We start from the raw sequence: 17,004 nt of genomic DNA on the forward strand, positions 1-17,004 counted from the left end.
ATGGCAATGAGAAAGAATGAAATCTGGCCATTTGTAGCAAAATGGATGGACCTAGAAGGTGTCATGCTAAGCGAAATAAGTCAGGCAGAGAAGGACAGATACCATATGTTGTCACTCATAGGTCTAACAGAAGAAACCTAATAGGAGACCAAGGGAATGGGAAAGGAGGGGAAAAGAGTTGGGGAGAGAGAGAGAGGTGAATCATGAGAGACTTTTGAATGCTGAAAACAAACTGAGGGCTGAAGAGAGAGGGAGAAAAGGGGAGTAATGGTCATGGTGAGGGGCACTTGTGGGGAAGAGCACTGGGTGTTATATAGAAACCAGCTTGGTAATAAACTATTAATAAAAAATTAATTAAAAAATAGAAAAAGAAATAAAAAAGCCAAGTGACTCCTAAGCAGAATAAATAAAAAATATCCATACTAGACATATGCATTTAAATATGCAACATATCTAATTTATGAACTAAAAGTTTAGGATTCTAGGCAGTAAACTTTCAGTGATTCCCTTTCCACTGATTTAAACCAAAAGACTTAATTAAGCCAAAACTGTTTTTCTTTCTAAAGTTACAAAAGTATAATAATCAAAAGATTATTTACCATAAAAATAGTGCAAAACAAAAATTACTGTGGAAGCTTGAGGCCCTGTTTTTGAAACATACTTCCTAACAAGCATCACTTTGTGTATTTTTATATAGTATTAATTATTAATTCATATAAGGCATATAATCTTTGTACCTTTCTTGATTTATATGCCTAACATTATACTGCTCTAACATAATTATAATTTCAAACTATCAGAAGAACTACTTACAATTTCTATTTTGTGAAGAAAAGACCCAAATTATTGTTTGCTTTATTTTATAAGCCAGTCAAGATAATAATAAATTTTAAATTTTATTGTAGAATACCTGATTTTTAATACCCATGAAATTATCTTAATAGCACACAGGTGAAAATATTGCTAGTTAACAGCATTTGATTGTAATAACTCACTAATTTTGTGTTCTTCTCAAATTCTTTTTTGTCACCATTTCTGTCTTTTCTAGGAAAGCAAGTTGATATCAGTGACATGGACAGTGCTCTGAAAGAAATGAACGTTGAGGTCACAGATAAGGAATGCTTTAATTTAGTAAAAAATCTACCAGTTGATGGTAAGGATTTAAAATATGTATGTATACTTCAAAGGGCTTTAGACTACTTGACTGTAAGATTTTTTTTCTAAAATGCTATCAGATTGTTACCAGGTTGTTTTGTTTAATCATTTTTTTTAACTTTTGGAATTATTTAGAAAAATTGTTAAATAACTATTTTAGAACAAAACTAAAATTTTAGTGTTTAGAATAAAAACTAAATGACCCAGAAAATCAGGGTCATTTCATTTTTATTATGATAATCAACAGCTATTTCACTTAATCTTGCCAATAAGATATATGTATTATTGTCCTGGGTTCCATTAATATTCCTGAAAGTAAGTGGAAAGATGTAAAGATGGAAGAATAAAGAATGTAAGAAAGAAATCACAGATAAAAATAATTCAAATGAGATATATGTGTTATAAGTTTTAAGCTAATAATCCTTGCCTTTTATGGAAAAATGAACAAATTTGCCTCATTAAAAATCTTTCTTCAAACAAACTTTGTTACTATTTGAGAGAAAATTAGGTACATTTCAGAAAAATCATTAAAAAGGTGACTTTTTTTGAAATTGTGGAAATAAGGGAAGATCATAGAACACTTATTGTTTGGGTGAATCTCTCATTATTTTTCTCTGACTGTGAATCATGTCTATTCTTACAGCTGAGGGAAAGGTGTATCAAAAAAGGTTGCTGGAAGGTGTGAAGGCTCTTAAAAGTGAGTGAGAAATATCAGGAGAAAGCAGATAAATCTAAGATATTCTCTTATTTTTTATCCACTAGTTTATTTTTATTACATTAAAGTTTTCACATAAGTATTTCCCTATATTTAATGGATATGTGATATATGCCATGAATCCCTGGGAAATAATCCAGCCCTTTTAGAACTTGTACTATGTTGATATGAACAAAAGGTATAGTCAGAGGATGAGACTCTCCATCTAGTTTTAATGTTGGCCCTCCTTGTACCATTGACTAACTCTTACCGGACTTAAAGTCTTCATAAGTAAAGTGATAACCATAATTTACATGTATTAGTAAGGAGTTTTTCTACATCTTGGTTGTTTTTATGATCTGTCTCTTTTAAGGAGGAAAGGTGGCTATGAATAACCTCGTCCCATTTCTGGGATATATGGGGATTAAGCTATCACATGAAGAACTTGAAGATTTTTCACAAAACCTGCCAGTTGATGGTGAGCATTGTTCACAAAAATGTATTCCCTTTAGGACAGCTTGGGTTTGAGACTATCCATAGACCACTGATAATGTTTATTTAGTAATAACAGGGCATTTTAAAAAACATGTAGCTGAATTCAGGTTTTAAATGAAAGCACATCCTGTCTCTTCTTTAAGAGAGTATTCTACTATGAATAATGAAAATTGGTGAGAGTACTGACAGACCATCCTCAGGTCAAAGAATGAAGAAGAAAAGGAAAATAGAATGAAAAACATTCAAAAGAAACATTAAACGATAAGAGGACAGCCTCTGACGAGGAATGATTAAAATTGACTAATGGTTGGGGCGCCAGGGTGACTTAGCGGTTGAGGGTCCGACATGATTTCAGCTCAGGTCAGGAACTCACAGTTCATGGGTTCAAGCCCCACATTGGGATCTGCACTGACAGTGTGAAACCTGTTTGGAATATTCTCTCTCCTGCTCTCTCTGGCCCTCCCTGTTAGCGCACTTGCTCGCTCTCCCTCTCTCCCTCTCTCTCTCCAAAAATAAAGAAAAACATTCAAAAAAAATTTAAGAAAAATAAATTAAAAAATAAAAAAATTTAAAAGATTGATGATTATTTCCAGTAGATATGCCTCAGCTATTCTGATAAAGTCTGATAAAAACTAAAAAGGGATAGAGAGAAACACACTAAAATTTTTAAAAGAGATATAACTGTAGATATCAAGCATAATAATACTATTACAATAAGACATTATATAAAACATGAGATTAAGATGTTAAATATATTAATAAAATGAACATTTTTCCAGGGTAAAAGAAATAAATTACCTATGTTGAGCAAAGAAGAAGTGAAAAAAATCAAAAGACCAGTAATAATAACAGTTGAAAAAAACCTATCAAATAATTGCATACATCAACTATCCACCACTACCTATCACTCTAACAAAAGATGACAGGCACAAAGTTTTAAGGATAAGTTCTTTCAAATCTTCAATTTATTTTAATACTATCTAAACCAGTCCAGAGGATTCCGGTTTGAGATGATGAAGAAACCAAAATCTGTCTAGTTTTTCTTTTCTCCAATTCCTAACAAAGTGAACAAGAACAAAAAAGTAAAAAAAAAATCAGCAAAGGAAATTGAGCATCAATCAAATAGTAAAAGGAGGCCAACCTAGTGCCAGAAATGTTTAAAGGTGACAACCAAGGAAATCAGAGATTTTAGAGTAGAAACTAGTACAGAAGAGCTATGCTCCTCTTGGCCTTTCTCCTCCCTCAGAAACTAAACTGGTAAAATGTCCAGATCTGGAGTGAGGCAAATTGAATAGATAATTTCTCTCTCTCTCTCTTCCCATGCACTAGGAAGATGTAGAAACAACTGCTGGAGAGAAATCTGATAAAACAAGAGAAATGAACAATAGAAATCACTCATTAATAAAATTTAAAAAGCCTCAGAGCTAGCTGTAGGCAGAATTGAAGGTCTGATGGGATGCCCAGGAAAACCATCCCTTGCACAGATCTGTGGTTTGCAAATGTCTTTACTGAGTTCATTCTACCTTACTAGAGCAATGACCCCCCGTTGGGAAGTTCATCCACACCTCAGATATGGGAGCAGGGCTCCCAGATAACAAAGACTGTGTAACATCTCACCACACCCTCAGTTTCAATAGAAGTGAGTAGAACAGTTTTCTTCAAATGCATCTCGCTGAAGAAAGCTAACTGGTCTGAGATGCTTTCAAAAGAAAAACTAAACATTGTTACATTAAATCCTGAGAATAAAATGAAAACCTGAACACGACTGCTGAAGCATATGCAAAATGAAAAGAAAGGATGTGGCAACAATTTTAGCATTAGCACAGCAGAGAAAAATAGTCAAAGAAACATAAGAAGGAAAGAAGTTGGAATGGAAGGAAGATAGCATGCAAAAAACAACCCCATCTTGTATTAGTATAGTCAGTGTAACCTAAGGAACAACCAAAAAGAAGTACTTGACAATTAATTCATATTACTGAGCAACTTTAATGGATTCAATAAAGCTAGATCTCAAAATGAGAAGGTAACATAACATGGTAGTATTAAAAGAGAGAGACAGGGGCACCTGGGTGGCTCAGTTGGTTAAGCGTCTGACTTTGGCTCAGGTCATGATCTCACAGTTTGTGAGTTATTAAGTTATTGCTTTATTGAAACTATTCTTATTTTGCTAAGAGTTTTGTCTTATTTCTTTCAACAGTGTTTTGTAATGTTTCAAGTGTGAGCTTTGTACTTCTTTTGTTAAATTTATTACTAGATGATTTATTCTATTTGTTGCTGTTCTAAGTGAAACTTTTCTTATAATTTTTTTATTGTTTATTGCCATTACTTTTAAGTTTGTTGAGATTTGGCTTTATAATCCAATACATAGTCATTTTTTCTAAATATTCCCTATGTGAAAAAATATGCATTCTGAAATTATTGGATATGGGATTGCCTTTATCTCCATTAAGTCAAGTTTTTTAAATTTCTTGTTCAAATATCCTAAAGTCTTAATAATTTACTATCTTAAAATCTGCTTATTCTATTAACTACTGACAAAGATGTATCAAATCTCCCCCTGGGGTGCCCAGGTGGCTCAGTCAGTTAAGCATCTGACTCTTGATTTCAAATCAGGTCATGACTCACAGTTTGTGACTTTGAGCCCCAAATCTGGCTCTATGAAGACAGTGTGGAGCCTGCTTAAGATTCTCTCTCCCTCTCTCTGCCCCTGACCCCTACTCACATACTCTCTATCTCAAAATCAATAAATGAACTTTAAAAAAATATCTCCCATATAATTTTGGATTTTTCTATTTCTCACTGTAATTTCATAATTTTCATTATGTATTTTGAGGCCATGTTAACAGGAGCATACAAGTTTAGAATTACGACATCTTTGTGGCGAATTAAACTTCTTTTTGTTATTACTAGAAATGCTTTTTTTAAAGCCTGTTTCGTTTGACGTTAATATTCCTACACTACCTTTGTTTAGTGTTTGTATGGTCTATACTTATCCTTTTACTCTTGACCCCTCTGAATCCTTGGATTTCAGATATTTTAAATTCTTAAATTTTAGAGGCTTAGATCACTTCCTTGATGGATTTTACCTAGCATATAAGAAAGAAATAAAGTCCATGTTACTCAGCTCTTCAAAACACATAAAAACAAACACTTTCCTGTTTGGTTTATGGAACTATCATAATCTTGATACCAAAACTTGATGAAGACAGCACAAAAAAGGAAGATTGCAGGCTAATCTCTGTATAAACAATGCAAAAATCCTTACCAGTTAGCATGAAAAATCCTAAAAAATTAGCAATCTGAAAATCATTTCCATTTTTGTAATATTAGTAGTAATTATGAAATTACTGACATATTTGTGTTTAAATCCACTTTTACTGAATTCCTATTTTTGTACCACATGTTCAACATTCTGTTTCCTTCCTCCATTCTTGCCTTCATTATGGACTAATTATTTTTTGTTTTTCTTATTGATCTGGAAGTCTTAAAGGTTATTATAGAAATTACAACATGCATGTTTAATTTATCATAATCTAATTTTATGCTGGACTTTTATCCTCATTCAAGATGACACTGTTTTTGTTTTATACAATGTGTTCCTAAAATTACTTATATATTATCATTTCATTTCTTCTTATCTTTCCCTGTAGTTCTTTATTGAAAGGGAACACTGAGAACTAAGTCAGATAAAAAAAATATTTTTTAGTGGGGGGTACCTGGGTGCCTCAATTGATTGAGTGTCTGACTCTTCATCTCAGCTCAAGTCATAATCTTAGGGTTTGTGAGATCGAGGTCTGTGTCAGGCTCTGTACTGCCATCGTGGAGCCTGCTTGGGATTCTCTCTCTCCCCCCTATCTCTCTGCCCATCCCCCCTCATGTGCATGCACACTCTCTCTCAAAATAAGCTTTAAAAAAAATTTTAATGGGGTGCCTGGGTGGCTCAGTCGGCTGAGCCTCCGACTTCAGTCAGGTCATGATCTCATGTTTGTGGGTTGGAGCCCCACATCAAGGCTCTGTGCTCATCAGCTGTGCTGACAGTTCAAAGCCTGGAGCCGGCTTTGGATTCTGTGTTTCTCGGTCCCTCCCCCTCTCATGCTCTGTCTCTCTCTGTCTCAAAAATAAATAAAACATTTAAAAATTTTTTTTATTTTTTTAAATTTTCAACCTATACCTGTCATGTAAAATTTTATAACATCAGGAACCAAGAGAAATTTATAAATAGTTAACAGGAGAAAAAAAAGACTATAAACAAAATAAAATAATCTGAAAACAGGAGAAAATACTGGGATGCATAAAACGAAATGGAGGAAAGAACTTTTAAAAACTTATTCTTTTAATAAACTTAGATTGTATTGCAGTTTCACTTAACAGTATATAAAATGCTGTGTTGTGACAGGTATCAACTATCCATTAGATACGGAATCAATTTTTCTTAAGCACTACTAACTGCTTGCTTTTCTTGAAGCTAGATCATTCTGAAAATTTCCTGTTAGACCTATGAGTGCAAACATACGGTACTGTCCTTCTCTGCCTGACTTATTTTGCTTAGCATGACACCCTCAAGGTCCATCCACTTTCCTACAAATGTTTTGCTTATTTAATACATTCCGTCAAGGACAGAAATTACATGCTGGTTTTTTTTTCCCCCATAGGAAGTGTGTCTTGGGCTTTTCCCTTATTATTTTCTTTACTTTTTTTTTTTTTACTCTTCTTTTTGTGGTGGTGGGGGTGGTTATGTTTAAATGAAGTTGCTTTTACAACACCAAAGACTTAATCATCCATTTCCTATATAAAAGGTAGCTACTTTTTTTGCATGGACCTCAAGTATATTGTAGTATAGAGGTGGAATTTAAGGAAGGGTATTAAGCAGGCTGTGTTTTAGCTTATGGGCAAGTAATAAATTGTATCATGTATCTTGAATGTATCATAGATAAGCTGCTATATTACGATCGCCACTTCAGATAGCTGTGAAATTAGGTGATTAACTAGTTGTTACTTAACCTTCTAATTTCTGTATAAGTCTAATTACATGAAACAGAAGTTGGTGTTTTGATTTTTTACTTTGCTTTTCTGTTTGGAGTGTCATTGTAACCACTGTATTGTAAATGTTGGAAAATAATTGCATATGTTAAAAAAATAAATTGTGTTATATTCAAATAAAAAAAATCAAAAAAATAAAATAAAATAAAAACTTATTCTTTTATCTAAGTAAATATGGTTAAAACATAACATAATAGTATAGAACTAAAATTCAAGATGATATCAACATTCTAGTTGGGGGACAGGTGTCATAGGTAGAGAAAGCAGAAGGAACAGTCTCAGTGTTGGTCTGTGATTGCTTTTTGTCTTAAAGGTGATGGGAAGGTTTATCTGAAAGATGTGACAATGAAAATGAAAGACTTCACAGGTGAGTAACTATAACACTGAAACCATAATGTTTTATAATAAATTATATTTTAAATTTTATATTCTCAGCAGTCTATTCGTATTAATTTTTGCCATTTTACTCAGTTATAAAATATAAAATATTTCTGCCTAATAAAATCCATTTGATCTCGGGTTATCTGTTTTAAAAATAAACTATAAGACTTGCTTTTGATAACATCCCTATATACTATAAAGATTTTTTCTCATATATGTATATATGTCCTCACATACATGTAAATAGCTAAATTTTAGGTAAGCACATGAATAAATATGGTAAAGTTTTGGAAAGCTCAAGATAATGTGGATTTTGTCAACAACCAATTACAGTATGAGTATTAAGTCAGTATAAAATCCTGCCATAATGATTTCTTTTGGCAATTCATTATCCGATTTAGTAACTAGACTTTATTCTGTACATTATCCTGAAAAGTAAGAAAGTCTTTATTAGTCAATAATTTAGGAACAAGTTTGCTTTGACTTCTAATGACATACTGTATTTCCATATCCTATTTTACCTTTACTCTTTAATTCCCAATTGGGAATGATGCCATATAAGCTATTTTAAGTGTATTTAAAAATATATATCATATAAGTCAATAACATGTTCTTATGAACCTCTTGAACTTTCATATAATTGAGTTATTAATTTCTATAATTTTCACTATAAACACTCTGTATTTTCAAAGGAGAAAAGATTGATGCCAGAGATCTGAAAAACATTCTTGGAGACAAGGGGATAGAAGTCAGTGATAAGGAATGTCTGGAACTACAAAAATTACTACCTGCTGACGGTGAGCTGCATCGGTGACCTACAGAGAGTTCAGTTTAATGGTTCTACTTATATTTATTTCGAAGTGACACATGTTCAGGTGTTTGTTACCTGCACACATCCTCCATCTCTTGCTTCCACATGAATAGTCTATTACTCTATGCCAGTTCAAGTACAGAGTTCAACTATCAAAAGAATCCTTTTCCACAAAATCAGTGTTGAAAAAGGATGTTACTGATGATTTTGGAAGGGAGAGAACAGAGGGATTTACATCTCGTCTTTCTCAGCAAACACTGCAAAAGTCCTCATAATTCCTCTTCTCTCCCAGACTCACTGTTCCTTACATTGCCCATGGGGATTCCCTTTTCCTAGTCCTATCCCTCTAAGAACTGAACCCTGAAAACTCTTCCCTCTGTTAAACTCAATTTTTTAATTAAATTTTTATTTTAATTCCAGTGTAGTTAATATACAGTGATGCATTAGTTTTAGGTGTGCAATGTAGTCATTCATCAATTCCATACGTCGCTCAGTGCACATCACAAGTGTACTCCTTAACACCCATCACCTGGTTCACCCATCACACCACTCCGCTTTTCCCTGGTAGCCATCAGTTTGTTCTCTATAGTTAGGAGCCTGTTTCTTGGTTTCTCTCTCTCTCTCTCTCTCTCTCTCTCTCTCTCTCTCCTTTGCTTGTTTGTTTTGATTCTTAAATTCCCCACATGAGTGAAATCATATGGTATTTGTCTTTCTCTGACTAACTTATTTCACTTAGCATTATATACTCTCTGGCTCTATCCATGTCATTGCAAATGGCAAAGTTTTGTTCTTTTTTTGGCTGAATAGTATTCCGGTGTGTGTGTGTGTGTGTGTGTGTGTGTGTGTGTGTGTACTTCTTCTTTATCCATTCATCTATCTCTGGACCCTTGGGCTGCTTCCATAATTTGGCTATTGTAAATAATGCTTCTATAAACATAGGGGTGCATGTATCCCTTTGAGTTAGTATTTTTGTGTTTTGGGGGGTAAATACCCAGTAATGCAATTCAAAGGGTAGTTCTGTTTTTAGCTTTTTTGAGGAACCTTCATACTGTTTTTCCACATTGGCTGTGCCAGTTTGCATTCCCACCAACAGTGCAAGAGAGTCCCTTTTTCTCCACATCCTCACTAAAACTTGTTTCTTGTGTTTTTTATTTTAGCCCATTCTGACAGGTGTGAGATAATAGCACATTGTAGTTTTGATTTGCATGTCCCTGATGATGAGTAACGTTGAACATATCTTTTCATGTGTTTGTTGGTCATCTGTATGTCTTCTTTAGAGAAATGTCTGTTCATGTCTTCTGCCCATTTTTAAATTGGATTACTTGGTTTTTGAGTGTTGAGTTGTATCAGTTCTTTATATTTTTTCACTAACCCTTTATCGGATATGTTATTTGCAAATATCTTCTCCCATTTAGTAGATTGCGTTTAGTTTTGTTGATTGTTTTCCTTCGCTGTGTAGAAGCTTTATATTTTGATGAAGTTCCAATAGTTTCTTTTTACTTCTGTTTCCTTTGCCTCTGTTGACATATCTAGAAAAATGTTGCTATGGCTTATATCAGAGAAATTACTGCTGTGCTCTCAAAGGATTTTTATGGTTTCAGGTCTCACATTTAGGTCTTTAATCCGTTTTGAATTTATTTTTAGTATGGTGTAAGAAATTGGTCCAGTTTCATTCTTTTGCATGTGGTTGTCTAGTTTTCCCAGAACCATTTATTGAAAAGACTATCTTTTTCCCACTGGATATTCTTGTCTTCTTTGACAAAGATTAATTGACCATATAATTGTGACTGTATTTCTGGGTTTTCTATTCTGTTCCATTGATCTATGTGTCTTTTTGTGCAAGTACCATACTATTTTGATGACTACTGCTTTGTAATATAACTTGAAATCTGGAATTGTGATTACTTCAGCTTTGCTATTCTTTTTCAAAAATTGCTTTGGCTATTTGGGGTCTTCTGTGGTTCCATATAAATTTTAGGATTTTCTTTTCTTTTAACTTATTTTTAAAAATTTTTTAATACTTATTTATTTTTGAGAGAAAGAGACAGAGGATGAGTGGAAGAGGGGCAAAGACAGAGGGAGGCACAGAATTGAAGGAGGCTCCAGGCTCTGAGCTGTTAGCACAGAGCCTGACATGGAACTCGAACTCACAAGTAATGAGATCATGATCTGAGCTGAAGTCGGACACCCAATCAATTGAGTCACCCAGGTGCTTCTAAAATTTTTTTCTAGTTAAAAAATGATACTGATACTTTGATAAGGATTACAGTAATATACAGGTTGCTTTGAGTAGTATAAACATTTTAATATTTGTTCTGTAAATCCATAAGCATGGAATGTCTTTTCATTCGTGTTTTTTTTTTCAATTTCTTTCACCAGTGTTTTACAGTTTTCAGAGTACAGGTCTTTCACCTCTATGGTTAGGTTTATTCCTTGATATTTTATTATATTTGGTCCAATTATAAATGGGATTGTTTTCTTAATTTCTCTTTTTACTAATTCATTATTAGTGTATAGAAATGCAATAATTTTTGCATGTTGATTTTGTATCCTGTGAGTTTACAAAATTCATTTATCAGTTCTAGTAGCTTTTGGTGAAGTCTTTAGGGTTTTCTTTTTTATTAATATGTTTTATTTAATCTTTAGCAGTTCCTACTCCTTTTTTTTCTTGCCACTTATTTATTAAAGAAACTGGGTCACCTGTCTTCTAATATTTCTTACATTCTAGATTTGGTTGATTACATCTCAGGGTGTTCCTTAAATTTTTTTTTAATGTTTTATTTGTTTTTGAGAGAGAGAGCACAAGTAGGGCAGAAAGAGAGGGAGACACAGAATCTGAAGCAGGGTCCAGGCTCTCAGTTGTCAGCACAGAGCCTGATGCAATGCTCGAACCCACGAACTGTGAGATTATGAACTGAGCCAAAGTCAGACCATCAACCAACTGAGCCACCCAGACTCCCTTCCAGGGTGTTCTTTATTTATTATTTTATTTTATTTTTTTAACATTTATTTACTTTTGAGAGACAGTGTGAGCAGAGGAGGGGCAGAGAGAGAAGGAGACACAGAATCCGAAGAAGGCTCCAGGCTCTGAGCTGTCAGCACAGAGCCCGACGTAGGGCTGGAACCCATGAGCTGTGAGATCATGACCTGAACTGAAGTTGGACGTTCAACCAACTGAGTCACCCAGGTGCCCCACCAGGATGTTCATTAAATGTTCCTCTACACATTCTGTGCACTAGGCAGACCTAAACACTTGATTAGGTTTCAGGTTTGCTTTTTCCCCTCATCAAGAATATTTACACCTAGTATGATGTGCTTCCTATTGCATCACATCAGGAAATGCATTATCTTGTATCTCTTTCTATGATGTGAAAATTTACATCTGGGCTCTCATGATGCCATTCTGATCCCATCCATCATAATATTCTCTGTAAGCCTTTTACGAAATTAATGGTTTTAGCAGCTATTGATAATCACTACTTACACCCATTATTTCATTTGGAGTTATGAAATGGTAAAAATTCTTCATTCTTTCTGCATTTATTAGCCAAAATACTTCTGAAAGAAGATTATTTGGATTTTTACTTTCTAAAAATCTGAAATCTGAATCATTTCCATCTTCAACTTAAGAGCAATGACTTAATTATTTGATTTATACAAAAATCTACAAATTCAGAAAAATATACCACTGTTTCAGTAAAAACAAACACCCATATACTGGCATTGCCAAGCTCCCATTACAAGAATAATTCTTATTCCCGTTCAAGAGTTTTTCAACAAGAAGACAATATGACAGTCTTGTAATTTAGAAGTACCTACATATCAGAATATCTGGGGTACCTGGGTGGCTCAACTGGCTAAGTGTTTGGCTCTTGATTTTGGCTGAGGTCATGAACTCATGGTTCATGAGTTCAAGCTCCACATCAGGCTCCATGCTGATGCAGATCCTGGCCACCCCCTACCAAAAAAAAGTTTTTCAAAAGCATGTCTGAAGATTTTGAACAAGTCCAGACATGTGTGAAGAAGCTTGTCTGGAGCTGAGCCATGGTGAGGAGTATACACAAGACACGTCTACAGAAACGTAGAAGGTAATAGTCAGACTGCAGGTGCTCTGGTTTCTTAAGACCACAAAAAGAGGCAGCTCAAAATTAGCTTGCACACTTTCTTTCCAGGGGCCTCCTCAGCAATCAGAAACCACAGGCTCCAAGGTTTTCTATATATAGTATCATGTCATCTGCAAATAGTGAGTTTTACTTCTTCCTTACCAGTTTGTATGCATTTTATTTCTTTTTGTTGTCTAATTGCTGTGACTAGGACTTCCAGTGCTATGTTGAATTAAAGTGGTGAGAATGGACATCCTTGTCTTTGTTAGTCATGGATTTTTTTATATATGGCCTTTATTATGTTGAGGTATGTTCCCTCTAAAACTATTTTGTTGAGGGCTTTTGTCATGAATAGATAGATATTGTACCTTATGCTTTTTCTGCATCCACTGAGATGATCATATGGTTTTTATCCTTTCTCTTATTGATGTGATATATGACCTTGATTGATTTTGAATATTGAACCACCCTTGCATCCTGGGAACAAATCCCACTTGATCATGGTGAATGATTTTTTAAATGCATTGCTGGGTTCTGTTTGCTAGCATTTTATTGAAGACCTTTGCATCTGTGTTTATCAGAGATGTTGGCAGTGGTGTCTTTATCCAATTTTAGTATCAGGGCGATACTCGCCTAATAAAAGAAATTTGGAATTTTTTCTTCTATTTTTTGGAATAGTTTGAGTAGAATAGGTATTAACTATTCTTTAAATGTTTGATAAGATTTATCTGTGAAGCCATCTGATCCTGGTCCCTTGTTCGTTGGGAGTTTTTAATCTCCATGCTGGTAATCAGTTCAAATTTTCTATTTATTCCTGCTTCAGTTTCGATGGGTTATATGTTTCTAGGAATTTATCCATTTCTTTTCAGTTGTCTAATTTGTTGGCGTGTAGTTTTCCTAATATTCTCTTTTTTTTTCTCCATAATATTTTATTGTCAAATTGTTTTCCATACAACACCCAGTGCTCTTCCCCTTAAGTGCCCTCCACCATCACCACCACTCTTTTCCTAATATTCTCTTATAATTGTTTGTATTTATATGGTGTTGTTATTTCTTCTCGTTCATTGGTGATTTTGTTTGGGTTCTCTCTCGCTTAATGCATCTAGTTAGTTTATCAATTTTGCTGATCTTTTAAAAGAACCAGCTTCTAAAAATCTATAAAGAACTTATCAAACTCAAAATCCAAAAAACAAATAATCCAGTGAAGAAATGGGCAAAAGATGAACATATAGTTTTCCAATGAAGACATCCAGATGGCTAACAGACACATGAAAAAATGCTCAACATCACTCATCATCAGGGAAATACAAATCAAAACCACAATGAAATACCACCTCACACCTGTCAGAATGGCTAAAATTAACAACTCAGGAAACAACAGATGTTGGTGAGGATGCAGAGGAAGGGGACCACTTTTGCACTGTTGGTGGGGATGCAGCCACGCTGGAAAACAGTATGGAGGTTCTTCAAAAAATTAAAAGTAGAACTACTCTATGACCCAGCAATTGCACTTCCAGGTATTTATCCAAAGGATACAAAATTGCTGATTCAAAGGGGTGCATGCACCCCAATGTTTTTAGCAGCACTGTCAACAACAGCCAAATTATGGAAAGAGCCCAAATGTCCATCAACTGATGAATGGATAAAGAAGATAGGGAATATATATACAACAGAATACTATTTAGTGATCAAAAAGAATGAAATTTTGCCATTTGCAACAACATGGATGGAGGTACAATGTATTATGCTAAGCAAAGTAAGAGAAAGATAAATATCATAGGATTTCATTCATATGTGGAATTTAAGAAACAAAGCATATGAACATAGAGAAAGGGAAGGAAAAATAAGATTAAAAACAGAGAAGGAGGCAAATCATAAAAGATTCTTTAAAAAAATTTTTTTAATGTTTATTTTTGAGAGTGAGAAAGACAGAATGTGAGCAGAGGAGGAGCAGAGAGAGAGGGAGACACAGAATCTGAAGCAGACTCCAGGCTCTGAGCTATAAGCACAGAGCTGGACGTGGGGCTTGAACCCACAGGTTGTGAGATCATGACCTAATCTGAAGTCAAACACTTAACCACCACCCAGGTGCCCCCATAAAAGATTCTTAAATATAGAGAACAAACTGAGAGTTGCTAGAGGAGTATTGGATGGGGAGATGGGCTAAATGGGGGATGGGCATTAAGGAGGGCACTTGTTGGGATGAGCACTGGGTGTAATATGTAAGTGATGAATCACTAAATTCCACTCCTGTAACCATTATTACATTATATGTTAACTAGGATTTAAATAAAATTTTTTTTTAAATAAGGGGCGCCTGGGTGATTCAGTTCATAAAGCATCTGACTTCAGCTAAGGTCATGATCTTGCAGTTGTGAGTTTGAGTCCTTCATCAGGCTCTCTGATGTCAGCTCTGAGAAACAAGACAAAGCCTAAAATCAGGAACACCTGCCAAAGCCCAGTAAGACCATCAGAATATCCAGAGAAACAGGTATAAAACTTGACAATCAAGATCCACTTAATTTGAGAGAGACCATATCCTAAAATGGTCTCATACCTTCCTGCAGCTGAGGTGGTCAAGCAGAAGACATAAAACACCCAATCCAGTTAAAGGGGCATGCCATGAAAAAGAATTAACATGAAAATTCCTTCATTTTGTATCCTCAGTTGGTCAGCATCATCAAAATTATTCTAACCCACAAAATCCCCATCTCTGCCAGGAATCAAAGGGATAGTAGCTTCAGCCTTGGTTTTCATGGCTTCATCATAACTGTGCAGTGTTCATAGATGGAGGCTGTGGAAACCCAGACTCATCTTTGTAGTCAGAATAATGCTGCATTTCCACAGAGAGGCTCCTGTATGCTGGAGGGGTTTCACCTGTAGCCTGTTCAAGCTCCCTTCACCCTTTCTCATTCTGAAACCTCTGGTACCAGCTGCCATAAGGCTTGTGCTTGAAGGTTTTGCTAACTTCCAAACTGGTATAATAATGTCTAAAAATTTAATTTCCTAGGAGCTGGTATAAGAGTTACTTGTATAAATAGGCCTTTGTTAAGAAGATGCTTTTTAAAGCTCAATTTGTGAAGATGTTGAGCTTTTGTGCTTAAAGGAAAAGAGAAACACCATTCATAAACAAAAGGAGAGAATTGTGGCATCCTTTCAAAACTGAGCTTCAGGAGGAAGGAAATAATAAAGATTAGAGCAGGAATAAATGATATAAAAACTAAAAAGAACAACTCCCATAGAACAGTTAAGTGAAACCAGGAGCTGTTCTTTCTTTACTTATTTTAAAATTTATTTATTTTTAAGATTTTAAGTTGATTTTTGAGAGAGAGAGAGAGAGAGAGAGAGAATGAATCGAGGAGGGGCAGAGAGGGGTGGGGACAGAGGAAAAGTTCAGGAGATGCTAGAAATTATCTCAGATCTCCCCAGGACCAGAATTCTCTTTATTTACTAAAGATTTTTTCTGGCAAAGGCCTTCCTGCACTTACGAATTCTCTCAAAAACAAAACAAACCAACCAAGAGAACACCTGCAGGAAGTGAATCAGATACTGAAGATGCAAAACACAGACAAATAATCACCTGCTTTTTAAACATTAAGTGCTATTGAAAAAGAAAGAAAGGAACAAGAAAAAAAGGAACAGGCAAATTCCTGTTGTTGCTCATTAGGCCACTGATCTGACAAACTTTAAGATTAAGAAGTAAAGGAAACATTAGAAATGTGATTGAAATAAGGCATGAGAAGAGCCAAAAATAGAACAGGAAAATATGAGTATGTGAGGTTCACCTCTGTAGCATATAAATCAACAGTTGCCTTGGGAGTGAAAGAGTAATTCTAGTAACAATAATAGCTAACATTTGTTGAGCCCTAATGATGTTCCAGGGTCTGTCCACACCACACACTATGATGACACCTGATGCCCATTTTACAGAGGAGGAAACTGTGGCACAGAAGGGCTAAATCATTTGCTAAAGGCCACAAAACTAGTCAGCAGCAGAGCAAGAATTTGAACCCAGGCTCTTTACCTCTAAACCATACTGCTACTCTATACCATAGCAAGAACTTTTTCATTGCTTAACTTCATCATGATTTGAAGGTGAAAATGGATAGATTTCTAAAGTTAGTCACACAAAGGAAAGTCTGACCTCTATATCTATTTGTGATTCATTCCCTAACCTGAACTGTACCTTTTCTTACAGATGATAAGAAAATTTTTCAGAATAGATTGCTGTCAGCTTTGAAGTCTTTCAAAGGTAGGTAGAAAATGTAATGAGAAAGTATATAAAATTGAGACTTTTAATCTTTGTATTTGTATTTTTTACCTAG

General features: G+C 34.7%; 1 protein-coding gene and 1 pseudogene across 1 annotated transcript in view; one reads left to right on the forward strand and one right to left on the reverse strand.

Annotated features, from left to right (window-relative positions):
* The window catches only part of LOC115281646, a 138,891-nt gene that overhangs the window by 109,914 nt on the left and 11,973 nt on the right, over positions 1-17,004 (forward strand). Inside the window, exons 45-50 of the mRNA XM_029927064.1 lie at positions 1,049-1,153; positions 1,799-1,852; positions 2,223-2,327; positions 7,698-7,751; positions 8,458-8,562; positions 16,878-16,931. Coding sequence (XP_029782924.1) covers positions 1,049-1,153; positions 1,799-1,852; positions 2,223-2,327; positions 7,698-7,751; positions 8,458-8,562; positions 16,878-16,931 — 477 coding nt within the window. The remainder of the gene's footprint in view (positions 1-1,048; positions 1,154-1,798; positions 1,853-2,222; positions 2,328-7,697; positions 7,752-8,457; positions 8,563-16,877; positions 16,932-17,004) is intronic.
* Positions 13,229-16,749, reverse strand: LOC115282625 (annotated as a pseudogene).

Source organism: Suricata suricatta, chromosome 17, assembly GCF_006229205.1.
Source record: "Suricata suricatta isolate VVHF042 chromosome 17, meerkat_22Aug2017_6uvM2_HiC, whole genome shotgun sequence".
NCBI classification, from domain to species: domain Eukaryota; kingdom Metazoa; phylum Chordata; class Mammalia; order Carnivora; family Herpestidae; genus Suricata; species Suricata suricatta.